This window comes from Geotrypetes seraphini, chromosome 13, assembly GCF_902459505.1.
Source record: "Geotrypetes seraphini chromosome 13, aGeoSer1.1, whole genome shotgun sequence".
Taxonomy (NCBI): domain Eukaryota; kingdom Metazoa; phylum Chordata; class Amphibia; order Gymnophiona; family Dermophiidae; genus Geotrypetes; species Geotrypetes seraphini.
Window position 1 is genome coordinate 50,060,058 of NC_047096.1, and position 19,488 is coordinate 50,079,545.

Here is a 19,488-nt window from a genome sequence, read left to right on the forward strand (position 1 = left end):
GGGGTCGGCCAGGGGGGTCGCGGGTCGGCTGGGGAGGCGGTCGGAGGTTCTTGGGGGGGGCGGTCATTGGAGGGAGGGAGGGGGGTTTGCGTCGAGGGCAGGAGGGCCTGGGATCCCTCCTGCCCGTAATGTAGTGCGGGGTGGGGGTAGGGGGTCTCCGTGGCCAGGAGGGTTTGGGCTCCCTCCTGGCCCGATATTGTCGGGGAGTCGGCCGGGCAAGAGGGCTTGGGCTCCCTCTTGCTCCGATCGCGGGTGCGGGTGGGAGCGCGTGCGAGCGGTCGTTCGGGGTGGGGGTGCGAGCGGTCCTGCTGGGGGGGGGGTGAATCGGGCGTCGGGCGGGGTGGGAACTATGTAGAAAAACTTTTGTATACCGCGCTCACGCGTATAACGCGCGAGGGGTATGCGCGGTAGGTAAAAACGTGTATAACGCGCGCGTTATATCCGCGAAAATACGGTAAGTCCAACTTGGATGTTTTCATCTGAAGGTCCAAAGTTGGAGGAACAAAAATGGCCATTTTCGAATGGCAAACTGCTGGACGTCCAAATATACATATTATTTACTTAGAAATCTTAGCCACTAAACTTTATACCCCATTTTCGATCAGAAAAACATCTATGTTGAAAATGTCCTAATCCTAATTATTTGGACGTGGGTGGGGCAGCATAGTAATGGACTGGCCACATAGACATCCCAACAGAGCAATGGGACACCTTAGCGGGCACTGCTGTGAACTTCACAGAAAGGGTGCCAGCTGTATATCTCACCATAACCTCCTTATAACTTATGGTGTGCCCCCCCAACCTACTATACCCTCCTGTATACCACCCCAATAGCGCTTATTGCTGCAGGTGGCTTCCCTATGTTCCTTTGATTGTTTCTTGCTTTTTGGACTTCCTTTTTTTTACTTTTTCTTCTTGTGCTCCTTATATTACTTTAAACCAACCTTTCTTATTTTTAAGTCTTTGGCTTGGTTCCTAGACACCTTTGTTAGAGTTATCATATGGCTCCATAAAAAGGAGGACGGATTGAGACATCTGGGTTTTATTTCCACTGCTTTCAGTGGAAGTAAAACTGAATGACTCAATCCATCCTCCTTTTTCTTGAGCCATATGGTAACCCTACTTTTGCTCGTTTCTAGATCCTTGACATAGCTCCTAGATTATTTGGCTTTTCATAGATCCCTTGTATCACTGGCTATTTAGTGGGTAATTTTAACACCTACAGTAAGCACCTACAGAGCCACCTTTCTAGGTAGGTACTATTTTATAAAGACAAGTAGGTGCCTACCTGTCATTATAAAATGCTAGTGCATGTGGCAATGAATGCATCCTGGATGTAGGCATGATGACTTACACTGGTCGCTGTACATGAAGAAGGACACGGTACTACTCGAAAGGGTCCAGAGAAGAGTGACTAAGATGGTTAAGGGGCTGGAGGAGTTGCCATACAGTGAAAGATTAGAGAAACTGGGCCTTTTCTCCCTCAAACAGAGGAGACTGAGAGGGGACATGATAGAAACATTCAAGGTACTGAAGGGAATAGACAGTAGATAAGGACAAGTTGTTCACCCTCTCCACGATAGGGAGAACAAGAGGGCACTCTCTAAAATTGAAAGGGGATAGATTCCGTATGAACATAAGGAAGTTCTTCTTCACTCAGAGAGTGGGAGAAAACTGGAATGCTCTTCCAGAGGCTGTCATAGGGGAAAACACCCTCCAGGGATTCAAGACAAAGTTAGACAAGTTCCTGCTGAACCAGAATGTATGCAGGTAGGGCCAGTCTCAGTTAGGGTGCTGGTCTTTGACCAGAGGGCCTCGTGAGCGGACTGCTGGGCACGATGGACCACTGGTCTGACCCAGCAGTGGCAATTCTTATATTCTTATGTTATACTTGGTGTAAGTAAACGTGTGTACTTCAAGCATGTACACAGGGAGACTAAGTATGTGCGTAACTGTAAACTCTGTCCAGATTCCACCCCTGTAGATGCCTAAAAGCACATCCTTTTACACCTGTCTGTATTTTATAAAAGTTATTTATGTGTGTATGTGGCTACTTAAGCCTGAGAGTGACTTGTTAAAATTACCTCCTTTGAGGGTAATCTTATTACAGATCACTGAGGTGGGGAAGCCAAAGGTGCCTTATGGAAAGCAGCACAATACCTGCAAACATCGCAGGTAAAACAAATCTGGCACACATTGACACCTGTCATATGACAAAAAAAATAGCACAAAAGGCCTTTAGAACTGGAATGTAGGACACTTTAATTCTAACGCCCCAACACGGTCCGTGGTTTGGCTCGAAGCCTGCGTTAGGGGTCTGAATGTATCTTTGACCTACTTCTAGCGTGCAAGAAAAACAAAGTCTTATATACATGAAACAAAACTGAATGACTACTTCACACTGTCACATAGAAGTGTGCTTGAGGTACTAAATCAGCCGGTCTTCTCGACATACTGTCTGCAGACTACAGAACTGCAATTAGCAAATTGACAGTGCATTGAGAAGACCGGCTGATTTAGTATGTCAAGTGCGCTTTCATGTGACAACGTGAAGAAGTCATTCAATTTTGTTTCATCTATTTGAGACTTTGTTGATCATGCATGCCAGAAGTAGGTCAACACATTCAGACCCCTGACGCAAGCTTCGAGTCGAAACACGAGCCATGTTGGGTGATTAGAATTAAAGTGTTCTGTATTCCAGTTCTTAAGACTTTGCACTTTGGTATCCCTTTCTGTTTTGTGTGGACACATTGACACCTGCTCAGGAGTAGGTATAAATATAAATTCATGAAAGTCTGTGTGTAGACATGTATTTTTTAAAAATTATTATTAATGCAGATATATCACATAGTTCAAGTAATATATACGTGATACAGATATGGAAAATATGCAAAGAAAAAAAAACAATTACCAGTCAGGAAAAGCAAATTGATTCTTTCAGGAAGAAGTTACACGAAACAAAGAAAACAGGCTAGGTAAACCTTTAGAAAATAATCAAGTAGCAGAATAAAACTAAGGAACCCTACAGCGAGAATGTGCTAATCATGGGAGAGTAACAATAATTCCCTTCAGTTTCCTTAGCCATCAAAAGATCAGACAACTGACATGCATTTTTTAAATAATTGGGTTGATATTCCAAAGGGTTTAACCAGGTTGGAGAGGCTCCTCTCCAGTTAAACCCCACTGAGCTGACTGACTCTTGATTGTGGCACTTATAACTAGGCAGTGCAAATGAATGTCTCCGCTAACTAGCCATTCTGTAACTGGCTTGGTTGGGGCAGTACAGGGAGAAGCTTGGGCAAAACCTACTTTTAGCTAGCTAGTGGCAATATTCAGAACATTAACTAGCTAAACATTGCATAAAGTCATAAAAATGCTGTACTAACTTTACACGGCAAGATACCTGGGCATAGGTTTTAATCAACCAATGCTCAGTTGACTTCTAGCTGTTACACAAATAGACTGGGCTCTATTCAATAACAGTCTTCAAATCTAATCAGATTAAGAAGTATTTTGGATTATTGAACTAAGGGCTCCTTTGACTAAGCTGCGATAGCATTTTATGCACACACAGAATTTTAGCATGCGCTAAACCCATGCTACACGGCTAGAACTAACGCTAGCTCAATGCTGGCATTAGTGTCTAGCGCGCACGGTCATTTGGCACGCGCTAAGCGCATGCTAAAACCGCTAGCCCAGTGTTGTAAAAGGAGCCCTAAGTTATTTTGAATTTAAAGCAAAACATATATATAAAAAGAAAATTAAAAAAAAAAAAGCGGGATCGATGAAGAGCTGAGCAGCATGATTCAAAGCTATTGCATCTAACAGCATTCTGAAGATCCTCTATACTGCAAGGATATGCGTTACTGATTAGATTTGAAAATTGAGATTAGTGGCCGGTTAACATACCTGGATATTCAGTGCCAGGAGCCATGCCCCAGTATTGAATATCTGGGGTTAGTTTTGTGGTGACTAGAAGTACTTTACAAGCCGCTTACCACAATAGGCTGACTATTAACCCAACAGCATATGAACTGTGACTCCAACCATTCTGTACCCAGGCTATGCTCTTGCACACACCTACATCCAAGTCATGTAAAAGTTTTTGTTATCATGCATACTTTTACACATGGGGTAATTTTGTAGGAGGCTTTACTCACATACACTGGTATATAAGCATGAAATCCTCATTGTGAAATGCCCCCTTTAAAGATCCCTATGTAGAGTAAGTAATTCATTAAGATTCATTTGTACCTTAAATTCCAATTTTTCTGGTGAATTGGTTCAGATACTGTATATTGGTTTTCATTTTTTTCGGACATATACAGTTAGGTTAATAGGAGGGTGTCATGTCCACCCTTTGTCAGTAGTATCTAGCAGCCCTCTAGTGGAGAGGTAGGTAGAAACCTTGTTAGTGAAGGTCTTGGTTCCCATTGTGAGAGGTATCTTCATGATTGCAGGTGGTTTTGTCCAGGAACAATCATCAGCATAATCTGAATAAGGATTCTGGGCTGTATAAAGAGAGGCGTAGTCAGTAGAAGGAAGAAGGTGTTGATGCCCCTGTACAGGTCATTGGTGAGGCCCCACTTGGAGTATTGTGTTCAGTTTTGGAGACCGTATCTGGCGAAAGACATAAGAAGACTTGAGGCGGTCCAGAGGAGGGCGACGAAAATGATAGGAGGCTTGCGCCAGAAGACGTATGAGGAGAGACTGGAAGACCTGAATATGTATACCCTAGAGGAAAGGAGAGACAGGGGAGATATGATTCAGACGTTCAAATACTTAAAGGGTATTAACGTAGAACAAAATCTTTTCCAGAGAAAGGAAAATGGTAAAACCAGAGGACATAATTTGAGGTTGAGGGGTGGTAGATTCAGGGGCAATGTTAGGAAATTCTACTTTACGGAGAGGGTGGTGGATGCCTGGAATGCGCTCCCGAGAGAGGTGGTGGAGAGTAAAACTGTGACTGAGTTCAAAGAAGCGTGGGATGAACACAGAAGATTTAGAATCAGAAAATAATATTAAATATTGAACTAGGCCAGTTACTGGGCAGACTTGCACGGTCTGTGTCTGTATATGGCCGTTTGGTGGAGGATGGGCTGGGGAGGGCTTCAATGGCTGGGAGGGTGTAGATGGGCTGGAGTAAGTCTTAACAGAGATTTTGGCAGTTGGAACTCAAGCACAGTACCGGGTAAAGCTTTGGATTCTCGCCCAGAAATAGCTAAGAAGAAAAAAAAAAAAAAAAAAAAAAAAAAATTTAAATTGAATCAGGTTGGGCAGACTGGATGGACCATTCGGGTCTTTATCTGCCGTCATCTACTATGTTACTATGTTAGGTCTGGAGGTAGAAGGGAGAGAGATTATCAGTCCTTTAGAGAAAGGAATGGGGGTTGGGATTTGATATATATCAAAATTGCCTTTCTGTGGTGAAAATCAAAGTGGATTATATATTATATACAGGTACTTATTTTGTAACTGAGGCAATGGAGGGTTAAGTGACTTGCCTAAAGTCACAAAGAGCTGCAGAAGGAAATAAAGAAAGAAAGAATGCATATATAAAATTGGGCTTAAACATTTTTAATCACACAATTAATTATGATGGAAATTTTTTATCGAAATGCAGCTCTGTTTAACAGTATAACAATAGCAAAATGACATCTCAGTCTAAAACAGTAAAAACAATAAGGCAAATTAAATCCTAATACAACAAAAATAAACATATTGAAATGGCACAGTAGACCATTCATATAACAGACATAGGGCTCCTTTTATTAAGCCGCGCTAGCGGGGTTAACGCACGTGACTTTTCATCACGCGCTAACCCCGTGCTGGCCTAAAAACTACCGCCTGCTCAAGAGGAGGCGGTAGCGGCTAACACGGCCGGCGGTTTAGCGTGCGGTATTGCGCACATTAAACCACTAGCGTGCCTTTGTAAAAAGAGCCCATAGAATAAACATCAACACAATACAAATAATATGCCATATTAGGCAGCATGGTAAAATATTCATATAACGGAGATATTTTATGTGCAGAGGCATGACCTGGTTAACGCCTATGAAGATCCTTGCATGAGCTGTGGATTTCAGTCCAGCTGTTACCAGCAGAAGGTTTGTTATCCAGCCTGGGAAGAATCAGCCATTCAAGAAGTGCCTACGGGTTTGGAGCTCTTCAGTGCAGGTAGGACATTGCTACTTGGATCTCTTATTACGTTGTACAAACCCACCTCAGCAGATGGTCCGATATCCTGTGTCAAATTATTAGACACCATCAGTGATAGGAGCAGACAGCAGCGAGCTGCAGCAGTACTCGAGAAATCCAGACTAGCGTAGCCATGATGATTCCTCTGTTAGATGAGTCACTAAACAATACTACACTCAAGTATGTATATGTTCCCTGATCTGTTATTTCTTTTCCTGTTTGTATAGTTTTACAAAAAATTTAATAAAAAAGTTTTAAAAATGGAAATGGAACAATACTACAGCTGGGTAGAGGGCCTAGAGCTGTGCCGAATAGCATATTTCACTATTTGGCTGAATACGAATAATGAAAAAATTATATGTGGCTGAATACAAACCTCAAATATGAATAATAGGCACTGAGCTTTAATATAACAAATAATTTAAAAAAGCAACATGAAATCAGAGATCGACCGTCTGATATTCAGCTCTGTTTGCTTGGTCTTGTCGATACTTGATTTTTGCAATGCACTTTATTTAGGGTTACCTCAGGCTAGATTGCAGGCCCTATGGACACGGATCAGCCATGGATCGGAGGTTAGTGAATCTAGCCCATAATTGGCTTTAGAGCTGTTAACCATCAATAACTGAGTGCTAACAACCAGTAATTGATGTTAATTATCACCAAATAAGATTTGGATATGCATCTGGCTGTGCTATTCTCTAACACTGGGCATCTAAATCTCATAGCACGTTACCCATGTGATGCATATGGGCAGGTCATGGTTTTCCAAAATATTGCAAATTTTGGATTTTACACCAGGCTTCAGGAGGTATATGTCTGGTGCTTGTGGGATCTGGCATTATCACTATTTTATAATGATCAGAATAGAATAGAATAGTACTTAATGTATAGAAATCCCCCCATGTGTCTTGTCCTTCTTATTGAAGTCATAGGCAAACTTTGAACCTTTTAACAAAGAAGATGGATGCATTGATGTTATTTCAGTCCCAGAAGCCACTGAGCTCATTCTCAGCACTTATACAGTCTTCCTAAGGCTCATATTTCTTGGGTGTCACAAGGCAAGGTTCATAGGCTGAGCCAACTAGTGGTCCTAACTGCATGTTTTGTTCCACAGACACCAAAGGATTAATGTTTTTTATTAGAGTCTCACATTAGAGCTCACATCAATGCTATGTGATCCCATGCTCATTGAAACATCTGTATAATATGAGAGAAGAAGAGGTAGAAACTTCTTGTTGAAAGGATAAGGATTATCAGTGCTGTTGTACACTGAGTGTGCTATATAATATGAGAGGAGAAGCGGATGAAAAGTTGTTGAAAGGAGGTGCTGCGTGTGCCTTGAGTGCCATATTACAGGGGAGGGGAAGAGGAGGAAAAGTCCTGTTGAAAGGATGAAGGTCACCCATGCTGTGTGTTCCTCAACACTGCTTTGTTTTAGGAGAAGATTGTCAATTCTATGATCCTCCTCGGTGTTGCTATATAATGAGAGGATGAGAATCATTGATGATGTGTGCTGGGGTATAGTATGAGGACACAGTGTATTATTGCATCCTACTGATCTGAACTGCTTGTAGAGTCTGTACTGCAGAAAACATTGCTGCAGTGCACTGAGGCACGTATGCAACACCCTGCCATCTGCTAACAGACAGACACTATCTCAGTGTTTTTTGTTAATCTTTATTAATTTTCCAAACTGAAGAAAAAGTGCATACAGATAAACGTACAGATATAAACAATTAATAGCACTTACAATTGCATAAGTATAAAAAACAAAATACCTAATACCCTCTCCCCTCCCTCCCCTCCCCCCTATCTGGATGTGTGTGGAAAAATAAAAAAAATTCCAAAAATTAAGGATTGTTCCAATTAACCAATCTACAATTTAATAAATGTTTCCAATGGACCCCAGGCTTCTTTGAATTTTTTTTATTATTTCCCACTTGTTCCGCATACATTCTCTCATACCTATAATATAAACACAATGTTTCCCACCAAAAGGATAGATTTAACCTGTCATAATTTTTCCAATTCCTGGTTATCATCTGCATAGCAATCCCTGTCTTAATTAAAAGAAGTCTGCTTTTATGTTTGTCAACTGGATTCTTCGGTTTCAATAATGTTCCAAATAAAACCATCTCGTATGTCAATGGCTCAGTGTTGAGAGAGAGAGATTTTTTAATGCTGTGTGAGCTGTGGTTACTTGGTAATTAAGTTTTTTTGTAAATCTCTATAAATTAGTGCTAGCATTAAAATTTAGTCACTTGTATTATTGCTAAAAGGCTGATTTGCTCAATAGATCTTTAGACTTGCTCTCTTTTAGTCCTACTGAATATAACATAACATAACATTGTTCTTATCGCGTAACCATAAGTTAACAAAAGATTAATAATAAAAATAAAAATAAAAGACACATAAAACTAATTGGCCAGATACTTTGAGAAAAGGTAGGTTTTGTTAATCATACTGTAGATGCAGAGGTGAGAGCAGAGAAACAGTTCTTTTTGAATACACTTCCCCCTCCGTATTCGCAAATTCTGTATCTACGGATTCGCTTATTCACGGTTTTAAACCACAAAATTCATTTTCAGGCTATTTTAAGCCCTGTAAGCCCCCCCTTAAGCCTTACCTGGTGGTCTAGCGGGTTTTCGGGGCAGGTGCAATCTTCCCATGGGAGCCTCAAGGCAATCATTTCCTGTGAGCGATCTGCACGGGGCAGGAGCGTGGGAAGATTGCTCCTGCCTGAAAACCTGCTAGATCACCAGGTAAGGCTTAAGGGGGGGGGGCTTACAGGGCTTTAAAATAGCTGGGGAAAGCAGGGGTTAGGGGCAGAACCGGCCCAAATATTATTCACATTTTTTTAATGTTCGCGGGCCGGTTCTGGCCCTAACTCTTCTGCTCTTCTTTCATATACTGATTGTTTTGTAGCTGAGATCTATCTGTCTCTGTAGCAGTGGCATAGCCACGGGTGGGCCTGGGCAAATCAGTGCTTCATTGGCGTGGCTGGCAAGAATCTGCAAGCCCCGCCAGCTGAAGACCTCCTCCCAGCAGAAGCAGTTACACACTTACATCCTGTGCAGTTACTGGCAGTGTTCCCGAACTGCTGTCGCCACACCTATTGCACAAGCTCAGTTTGCACACGTGCATGGAAGTTGACCATGCCAATGGCTTGGGAAACACTGATGCTGGCTTCATAAGGTACGTTTCCGCTGGGAGGAGGTCTTCGGCTGGCGGGGTTTGTGGATCCCTGCCAGCTCAGGTATTTCTTTTGGTTTGACAGGAGCACCAGAGGAGGCAAGGAGGGAGCGGGAAAGATGAATTTTTAGGCCCACCCTAAATTTGACTCCTGACTTTGCTCCTACTCTGTAGGTATATGCCTATCTGTGTGTTGCTGCCTTGGCATATATACTGTATATATCTTTACCTGCCTCTTTATCCCTTTTCTTCTCTCTCTGAACATATAAGGAGATAAGTCTATACAGGGGGTGTCAGGATTTAGGCATTAAGAACATATGCAAATAGAGCTCGTTGCAGAATATGGTCAGATATGTGCTTTAATACCAGTTTTCTAGCTACAATCTATTCTATAACCCAGCACCTGAATGCAGTGGCATGTAGTTTGCAGGTGGGCATAAACATGGGTGGAGTCTGAGTGACGTGCATCGTTACAAGCCTTAAATCATAGAACAATGTTTCCCAAGTGAGTCCTGGAGTACCCCCTTGCCAGTCAGGTTTTCAGGATATCCACAATGAATATACATGAGATTGATTTGCATACAGTGCCTCTATTGCAGGGCTGCTCAGTTCTGGTCCTTGAGGTCCACAGATGGGCAAGGTTTTCAAGATCTCCACAATGAATATGCATGAGATACATTTGCATGCACTGCCTCCTTGGTATGCAAATTTCTCTCATGCATATTCATTGTACATATCCTGGAAGTCTGACTGGCAAGGGGGCACTCCAGGACTGACTTGGGAATCATTGTCAAATAATGCTATAGACTACATGCATGTTTTATTAATTTAAGTGCAAACAGTTGCATGGCTTGTGTGAGTGGTTGCACCTACATTATATGTGTGCACTTGATCTGTTGCAGTAGTTTTCTATAAAGAAAAGTAGATGCCTAGTTTCCTTTGCTGCTACTTCTACTATTTATTATTTCTAGTGCGCTACCAGATGCACACAGCGCTGTACATTAAAAACGCAAGAGACAGTCCCTGTTCAAAAGAGCTTACAATCGATTCCCCCCCTTTTACAAAAGCATAGCATTGTTTTTAGCATCAGCCATGGCGGTAACATCATAGAATTCCTGTGAGCATTGGCGCTATTACTGCCGTGGCTGGCGCTAAAAACTGTGCTATGCTTTTGCAAATGGGGGAGTAAATTGCAGAACATAGTCCAAACAATTGTCTTATTAGCACCTAAAAATAGAAACATAGAATGTGACGGCAGAAAAGGGCCGACGGCCCAACAAGTCTGCCCACTTGAGAACCCTCCCTCCAACTAGTCTGCTCACTCAAGGACCCTTCCTCCCTGGAGTATCTATCGATTGAGCATAACTCTGTGGTACTCCCACCTGTTTGTCCCATCAACTCTTGAAGTCGAGCACCTGGCAGGGAAGATCATTCCATTGATCAATCACCCATTCGGTGAAGAAGTATTTCCTGGTGTCACCACGAAATCTTCCCCCCTTAAGTTTTAGTGGATGCCCTCTTGTCGCTGTGGGACCCTTTAGAAAAAAGATTTCCTCCTCCACTTTGATGTGGCCCATGATGTATGTAAATGTTTCTATCATGTCCCCCCTTTCTCTCCCCCCTTTAAAGAACACCCTCATATTGTCTCTCTCTGTCTCCTCTATCTTCATGGATTATAACTGCAGTCAGGTTTCAGTTTGATTAAGTTGGGAAAATCCTCTCAGTATATCATCTGTCACTTTCTTTGCCTGTTTCCTCCTAACCTACAAAAGCAGCTTTCAGACTTACAGTGGATTAGCTAAGTCATTGAATTGATGAACTATTATATTTGACTTTTTAATTTTGTTTTTAATTTTTGAAAATATTCTACTTTTACATGGTCTATTGCATGGACTCTCTCTAAAAACATAAGAATAGCCTTTCTGGGTCAGACCAAATGTCCATCAAGCCCAGTAGCCTATTCTCATGGTAGCCAATCCAGCTCACTACTACCAGGCCAAAACCCAAACAGTAGTAACATTCCATGCTACCAATCCCAGAACAAGTAGTGGCATGCCCCATGTCTTTCTCAATATCAGACTATGGACTTTTCCTCCTGGAAATTGTCCAAACCCTTCTTAAAACCAACTACGCTAGGTGTTCTTACACACCAGAACGTAACTATTCTCTGAGTGAAAAAAATATTTCCTCCTATTGGTTTTAAAAGTATTTCCCTGTAACTTCAAGTGTTCCCTAGTCTTTGTAATTTTTGACGGAGTGAAAAACCAATCCACTTGTACCCGTTCTACTCCACTCAGGATTTTGTAGACTCCAATGATATCTCCCCTCAGCCATCTCTTTTCCAAGCTGAAGAGCCCTAACCTTTTCAATCTTTCCTCATACAAGAGGAGTTCCATCTCTATTATCATCTTGGTTGCTCTTCTTTGAACCAGAACTGAACGCAATACTCCAGGTGAGGTCGCTCCATGGAGCGAAACAGAGCCATTATAACATTCTTAGTCTTGTTAACCATCCCTTTTAAAATAATTCCTTGCATCTTGCTTTTTTGGCCCCCACCGCACATTGGGTGGACGGTTTCAGCATACCCAGATCCTTTTCTTAGATGCTAACCCCCAAGGTGGACTCTAGCATCTGGTAACTGTGATTTGGGTTATTCTTCCCAATGTGCATCACTTTGCATTTGTCCATTGCATTTGCATTTCATCTGCCACTTGGACATCCAGTCTTCCAATTTCCTAAGGTCTGCTGCAATTTTTCACAATCCTCATGCGTTTTAACAACTTTGAACAGTTTAGTGTTATCTGCAAATTTAATCACCTAACTTGTCATTCCAATTTCCAGATCATTTATAAATAAGCTAAATAGCACTAGTCCCAGTACAGGTCCCTGTGGCACTCCACTATTTACTCTCCTCTATTGAAAAAAATGACCATTTAACCCTACTCTCTGTTGTATTTTTTTTTTTTTTATTATGAACATTAGATTTGTCCCGTCCCCCCCAAAATCTGATAGACGGTATGATATGTGAAATAGACTCATAAAGCACCCAAATTTGGGCAGTCATTTGAAAAACTGTTGAGTGAACCTGGACAATTTAATATGGGTCCCCCCTTTACTGAAATCTCTCAGTTGAAACAACTTGTAGTTAGGAAATCTTTAGTCTCATTACACTTTTCACTTTATAGGTTATTTTTTACTTTTCAGATTTTGGATTGTTTTTATAGGGTTTTTATTTATTGGTTTCATTTTTTGATTACCTCCTTTTATATTTTTGGGTTTTCTTTTTACATTCACTTCACAAAACATGTCCCAATCGTCAAATGACTCCAATGGCATAAATGGAGTAAACATCCCAAAACTACAGTTCCACTGGTGCATTAACTTAAAAACAATTTCAAAAACCACTTATCTGATATCTGGTTCTGACATGGGCCATATTTCAGGGAGCATAAGTGTTAACTCCTTTTAAACAACTGTTCCTATTTGAAGATGTTTTGTTAAGCTTGTGCAGCCTCTGTAGTGGATGAGAGAACAAGGTCTGAAACTAACTATCCCTTGTACGAAACTGCGATAGCAGTTTTAGCGCAGGGAGCAGCATTGAATGACCCACGCTGCTCCCGACGCTCATAGGAACTCAGTGAACGTCGGGAGCAGCGCGGGCCATTCAGCACGGCTCCCTGCGCTAGAAACTGCTATCACAGTTTCGTAAAAGAGGGGGTAAATGTGGACAAAACTGAAACAATGTTTGTAGGAAAGTCTAATGATCAGTGGCCGAAAGAAGTGAAAGTTATTGATGATGTTATTCTTGTAAATAAGTCTATTACCATTCTAGGTGTAAGGCTTGATTCTTATCTTACAATGAAGTTGCAAGTAATTAAGATAGTACAAGCATGTTTTGCACAAATGCATTGTTACATCGATTAAAACCCATGCTATCGCCTTATGATTTTCATACAGTAGTTCAGGCTATGGTTTTGATTACTGCAAAGCCCTGTACCTTGGAATAACAAAAGCAAGGTGTGGGGCACTACAGGTAGCTCAAAATGCAGCAGTAAGATTGATATTTGGATTGTTGAAATATGGCCATATTTTGCCCTATCTCCAACAACTGCACTGGTTACCAGCAGTGTTCCCTCTAAGCGGGCGGGTGTTGTGAGCAAACTTTTTTCACTGTGAGCTAAAAATATCGGGCGCCAGCAAGTTATGAGCCAAATAAATATGTTGCTTTCTACCACAGAACTTCCTTACGTTTGTATGGAATCTATCCCCTTTCAACTTTAGAGAGTGCCCTCTCGTTCTCCCTGCCTTAGCTACTAAGTCTATTCCCTTCAGTACCTTGAATGTTTCTATCATGTCCCCTCTCAATCTCCTCTGCTCAAGGGAGAAGAGGCCCAGTTTCTCTAATCTTTCGCTGTACGGCAACTCCTCCAGCCCCTTAACCATTTTAGTTGCTCTTCTCTGGATCCTTTCGAGTAGTACCGTGTCCTTCTTAAAGTACCAGTGCTGGACGCAGTACTCCAGGTGAGGGCGTACCATGGCCCGGTACAGCAGCATGATAACCTTCTCTGTCTCTTCAGTCCAGCATCTGCCCCTTCCATTCACTGTCTGTCTTTCCCTGCCATCTCTCCTCCTGCCCCCCCCCACCCCCCAATTTGGTCTAGCATCCATCATCTTCCTTCTGTTCCCCTCATGGTCTGGCATCTCTATCCTTCCCTCCCCCCTGTGGTTTTTAGCATATCTCTCTTCTCATTTCCTCCACTCAGATCTGATCATTCTCTGCTCTCTCTTCCCTTTTCTTCTCTGGTCTTCCTTCTCTATTTTCTGCCTCCATCTAAATTAAATTCTTTCTTACTATTTAGTCCCGTTTCCCTCTTTTCACTGTGTCTACACACAGCTTGTCACCCCTTTCCCTCACCCCTCCATTATCTTACTATTTTCTTCCCCCTTTATTTATCTCCTCCTTCCATCCAGTATGTGTTCTTTCCCCACTTCCATTCAGCATCTGCTCTCCCTTCTCAACTGACATCCATCTGCCTTCTGCTCTCTCTCCCTTCTTCTCACTTCCATCATCTGTCCCCTTCTCTCTCTCTCTCATCTCCTCCATTCCATCATCTGCCCCTTCTCTCTCTCTCTCTCTCTCTCTCCCCCCCCCCAACTTCCATCATCTGCCCCCCTTCCCCTCACCTTTGTGGGTCACTTTCTTTCCCCTGAGGGTGGCTCATGTCACAGGGGAAGCTTTGGCCGAGCAGAACCGCTTGATTGACAGTGGAACTTACTTGATTGATGTCGATGCTGGGGCCCGTTGCCGTTTGAAGGAAAAAAAAAAAAGGTGGAAAAAAGGAACCTGTAAAGGCGAGAGGAAGGGAAATCTCCAGGACAGCTGCTTTTTGCCCTCCTTCAGCGGCCCAAGAGTTCAGACCAGCAGCGGCAGCTCTGTATGCTTTTAACTTCGGCACAGAGCTGCCCCTAATCAATAGTTTAGCGCGGTTTCATGAGGCAGCCTCGGGGCCTTTGATAGCCGGCCCGCTTCGATGATGCGATGTGGGCCGGCCTAGCAAAGGCCCCGAGGCTGCCTTATGAAACCGCGCTAAACTATTGATTAGGGGCAGCTCTGTGCCGAAGTTAAAAGCATACACAGCTGCCGCTGCTGGTCTGGAGGTGCGGAGACAAGGCAGGAGGCAAACGCGGTGGAAGGCAGGAGTCCCGGCACAGCGACTGCAACAGGAAGTTGCAAGTCAGCTGACGCCGGCCTTTCGTTGCGGCGGGGACCGAATCCTTCGCGGACCGGCAAGATTTTGTTTGCGGACCGGCGGTTGAAGAACTGTGCTCTACACTGTGTGCGCTGTGACGAGAAACTTGTGCGCTGCGAGGTAATATTTTGAGCGCCAGCGCACCCCAGCGCAGCTTAGCGGGAACGCTGGTTTACCAGTAGTTTGCAGAATACAATATAAAGTGGTAATGATCTGTCACCAATTCTTGTATGGAATCATTCCAGAATTGTTTAAATAGAACATGCTTAGTTATTTACCAAGCAGACCATTACATTCTGATAATTTAGCTTTACTGAAATCGAATGCTAACCCGAGGTTGGTGGAAACTGGTAAAATGGCTTTCTGTTATGCAGGAGTTAAAATATGGAATTCCCTTGTGGGCCAAATATGAAATTGTCATGAAAGGGGCCTATTTAGAAAATTGCTAAAGACAGAATTATTTGTAGACGCTTTTATCTAGTCAGTAATTTTCTCTGGTTTAACTGAAAAATTATTCATGATCTTTTTATTCAAGCTTTTGCTGCTATTTTGCAAAAATGTTTTTACAATTGTTTGTTTTATTATGCTCTTTTATAATTTATGTATGTCATTCATGTAAACCGCTTCGTTCTAAATGGTAGAGAAATTTTTAAAATAAATAAATAAATAGTTACAAAGAGTCTTTTGAGAAACTTAATTGACAGCCACAATAACTTCAAACACTGCTGACAAATTTGTTTCTCCCACGTTAACTTGTCAGCAGTTAGCTTAAAAGGGTTTAAAAAAGGTTTGGATAATTTCCTAAAAGAAAAGTCCATAAGCCATTATTAAGATAGCTTGGAGAAATCTACTGCTTATTCCTTGGATAAACAGCATAAAATCTGATTTACTACTTGGGATCTTGTCAGGTAATTGTGACCTGGGTTGACCACTGTTAAAAACAGGATACTGGACTTGATGGGCAATGGGTCTGTCCCAGTATGGCAACTCTTATGTTTGAAGTGCCCATTACCGGCATCAAACCCAGATATTCAATGTCAGACCATTTCTGGCAACCAGCATTAAATATTTGGTTTGGGGTTTTTTAGCTGCTAAATACTTCCCTGGTTAAGCCAATATTCAGTGGCTTACTGGATAAGTTATAGCAGTTTAAGATAGGACTGCTATTTATGTGCTATGATTTAACCGCTAATCTTTTCAGGTTTAGTGCTGAATATTTGTGCCTAATCAGATAAGTCACATGATATAGCCAGTTTAGCAATAGGCGCTAACTGTGCACTTTAAGTGGGAAATAGCCAGTAATCTCCCACTGAATATTTGTGGTTAGCTATAAAACCTCTATTTAAGCAGTCAGCGGCCATTTCTAACCGGTTAAATAGTACTTGAATCAGGCCCTGAAGAAGAGCCTGGGAAGAGAGGGCATCTTTCATTTGTATCAGGCCCTTTTGGGGAGGGAGGCACTCCCAGACCCCTATAACACCAAGATTCAAAAATTAAGATTAACACTACCTACCAGGCCCAACCCACTCGAGTTGTTCCCCATTCTCCTGGACCCGGACATATCGAACCCAGACATAGGAACTAGAACAGACCTAAGCTGGAAACAATTCGCAACAATCGACTGGCATACATTTAATACCTACTACAACAAATACACACACTCCTTCTGCAAACTGGACACATGCCCACCAAACATCATGAAAGCCGCCCCGCCCCACTTCAAAGCAAACATGATGATCTGGGTCAATTCACTTTTATCCACAGGAAACTTCCCGTTAGAGCATGGTCATATTATGATCACCCCAATTATAAAAAACGCGAAAGAACCATCAAACTCCCCTGCTAATTATAGACCAATTGCTAGCATCCCCCTATTTACCAAAATAGCAGAAGGGATGGTAAAGGCGGAACTCGTTGCATATCTTGAAAAATTCAACATCCTAAGCGACAATCAATCAGGTTTCCGCGCAGACCACAGCACTGAAACCATCATAGCCTCCCTTCTCGACCACCTCCACACCCTCTTTAGCCAGGGCTCAAGCGCCCTGATTATACAACTTGATCTGAGCAGTGCCTTCGACCTGGTCGACCACTCCATTCTCCTTGAATGCCTGGCCCACATCGGCATCTCCGACCAGGTCCTCAACTGGTTCCAGGGGTTCCTAAGAAATAGATCCTACACTGTGCTCAAGAACAACTTGTTTTCATATAGTTGGGACAATACCTGCGGGGTCCCTCAGGGCTCCCCCCTGTCACCCACCCTGTTCAATATCTACCTGGCCTCCCTAGGGAACCTTCTACACAACCTCAAACTTAAATCTTTCATCTATGCAGACGACATCACAATAGCCATCCCACTAACCGATTTCTCACAAGAACGACTCAACTACATTACAAACATTCTCAACCAGATCGAACTCTGGATGTTATCTTTTAGACTGAAACTCAATCCCGACAAATCAAAATTCTTCCTAGCCACCCCCAAGGACAAAATCAAGGACACTTCAATTCAACTAATAGGACAAACTTTCCCCCTCGAGCCCACGCTAAAGATACTGGGAGTCACTCTGGACAAAAATCTATCCTTAGAAAACCACACCGATCTCATGGTCAGGAAAAGCTTCTCCGTACTGTGGAAACTCCGCACCATAAAAAAATACTTTGACGACACCTCTTTTCGCCTACTTGTACAATCCTCCATCCTCAGCATCCTTGACTACTGCAACATCATATACCTCAACGCCACAAAGCAAACCACCATGAGACTAAAAATAATCCAAAATACCGCGGTGCGTCTCATCTTCGGCCTTAAGAAATGGGAACACATCACCCCCTTCTACCACCAACTTCACTGGCTGCCATTTGAATCTAGAGTCCTCTTTAAATTCACATGCTTCTGCTACAAATCGATAAATGGTTCAGCACCAAGTTACATCAATTCTCACTTTAGCCTCTACAACACAAACAAGAAATCCCGTAGAATTCAGTTGTTCGCCTTCCCGTCTCTAAAACTCATAGAAACATAGAAACATAGAAATAGACGGCAGATAAGGGCCCATGGCCCATCTAGTCTGCCCACCTTAATGTCCCTCCCCTACCTTTGCCCTGTGAATAGATCCCATGTGCCAATCCCATTTGGCCTTAAAATCAGGCACGCTGCTGGCCTCAATCACCTGTAGTGGAAGACTATTCCAGCGATCAACCACTCTTTCAGTGAAAAAGAATTTCCTGGTGTCACCTCGTAGTTTCCCGCCCCTGATTTTCAACGGATGCCCTCTTGTTGTCGTGGGACCCTTGAAAAAGAAGATATCTTCCTCCGCCTCGATGCGGCCCGTAAGATACTTGAACGTCTCAATCATGTCCCCCCTCTCTCTGCGCTCCTCGAGCGAGTATAGCTGTAATTTGTCTAGCCGTTTTTCGTATGGTAGATCCTTGAGTCCCGAGACCATCCGGGTGACCATTCTTTACACCGACTCCAGTCTCAGCACATCCTTGCGATAATGCGGCCTCCAGAATTGCACACAGTATTCCAGGTGGGGCCTCACCATGGATCTATACAATGGCATAATGACTTCCGCCTTACGACTGACGAAACCCCTTCGTATGCAGCCCATGATTTGTCTTGCCTTGGACGAAGCCTGCTCCACTTGATTGGCAGACTTCATGTCCTCACTGACGATTACCCCCAAGTCTCGTTCTGCTATCGTTTTTGCTAGGATCTCGCCATTAAGGGTATAAGACTTGCATGGATTCTGGCTGCCCAGGTGCATAACTTTGCATTTTTTGGCATTGAAGTTGAGTTGCCATGTCCTAGACCATCGCTCCAGCAGGAGTAGGTCGTGCATCATGTTGTCGGGCACTGAATCTTCGTCTGTTGTGCATTTGCCCACTACATTACTCAGTTTGGCGTCATCGGCGAATAATGTTATTTTACCTCGAAGCCCTTCTGCCAAGTCTCTTATAAAGATGTTGAATAGGATTGGGCCCAAGACTGAGCCCTGTGGTACTCCACTAATCACCTCCGTCATTTCGGAGGGGGTGCCGTTCACCACCACCCTTTGGAGCCTACCTCCAAGCCAGCTCCCAACCCATTTCGTCAATGTGTTACCTAATCCTATAGAACTCATCTGGCTCAGTAACCTGCGGTGTGGTACGCTATCGAATGCTTTGCTAAAGTCCAGGTACACGATGTCCAGGGACTCCCCAATATCCAGCTTCCCCGTTACCCAGTCAAAGAAGCTGATCAGGTTGGATTGGCAGGATCTCCCCTTAGTAAATCCATGTTGTTGGGGATCCCGTAGATTCTCCTCATCCAGGATCTTATCTAATTGGTGTTTGATTAGAG

General features: G+C 43.0%; 1 protein-coding gene across 3 annotated transcripts in view; it reads left to right on the forward strand.

The window, feature by feature from the left end:
- Positions 1–19,488, forward strand: part of ETS1 (ETS proto-oncogene 1, transcription factor) — a 295,332-nt gene that overhangs the window by 32,757 nt on the left and 243,087 nt on the right. For 2 of the 3 annotated variants that reach the window (XM_033918930.1, XM_033918929.1), the window contains exon 3: positions 6,033–6,177. In XM_033918930.1, the coding sequence (XP_033774821.1) occupies positions 6,033–6,177 (145 nt within the window). Of the gene's footprint in view, positions 1–6,032; positions 6,178–6,717; positions 6,774–19,488 lie in introns of those variants that run through there. The other variant, XM_033918932.1, reaches the window with a different exon arrangement.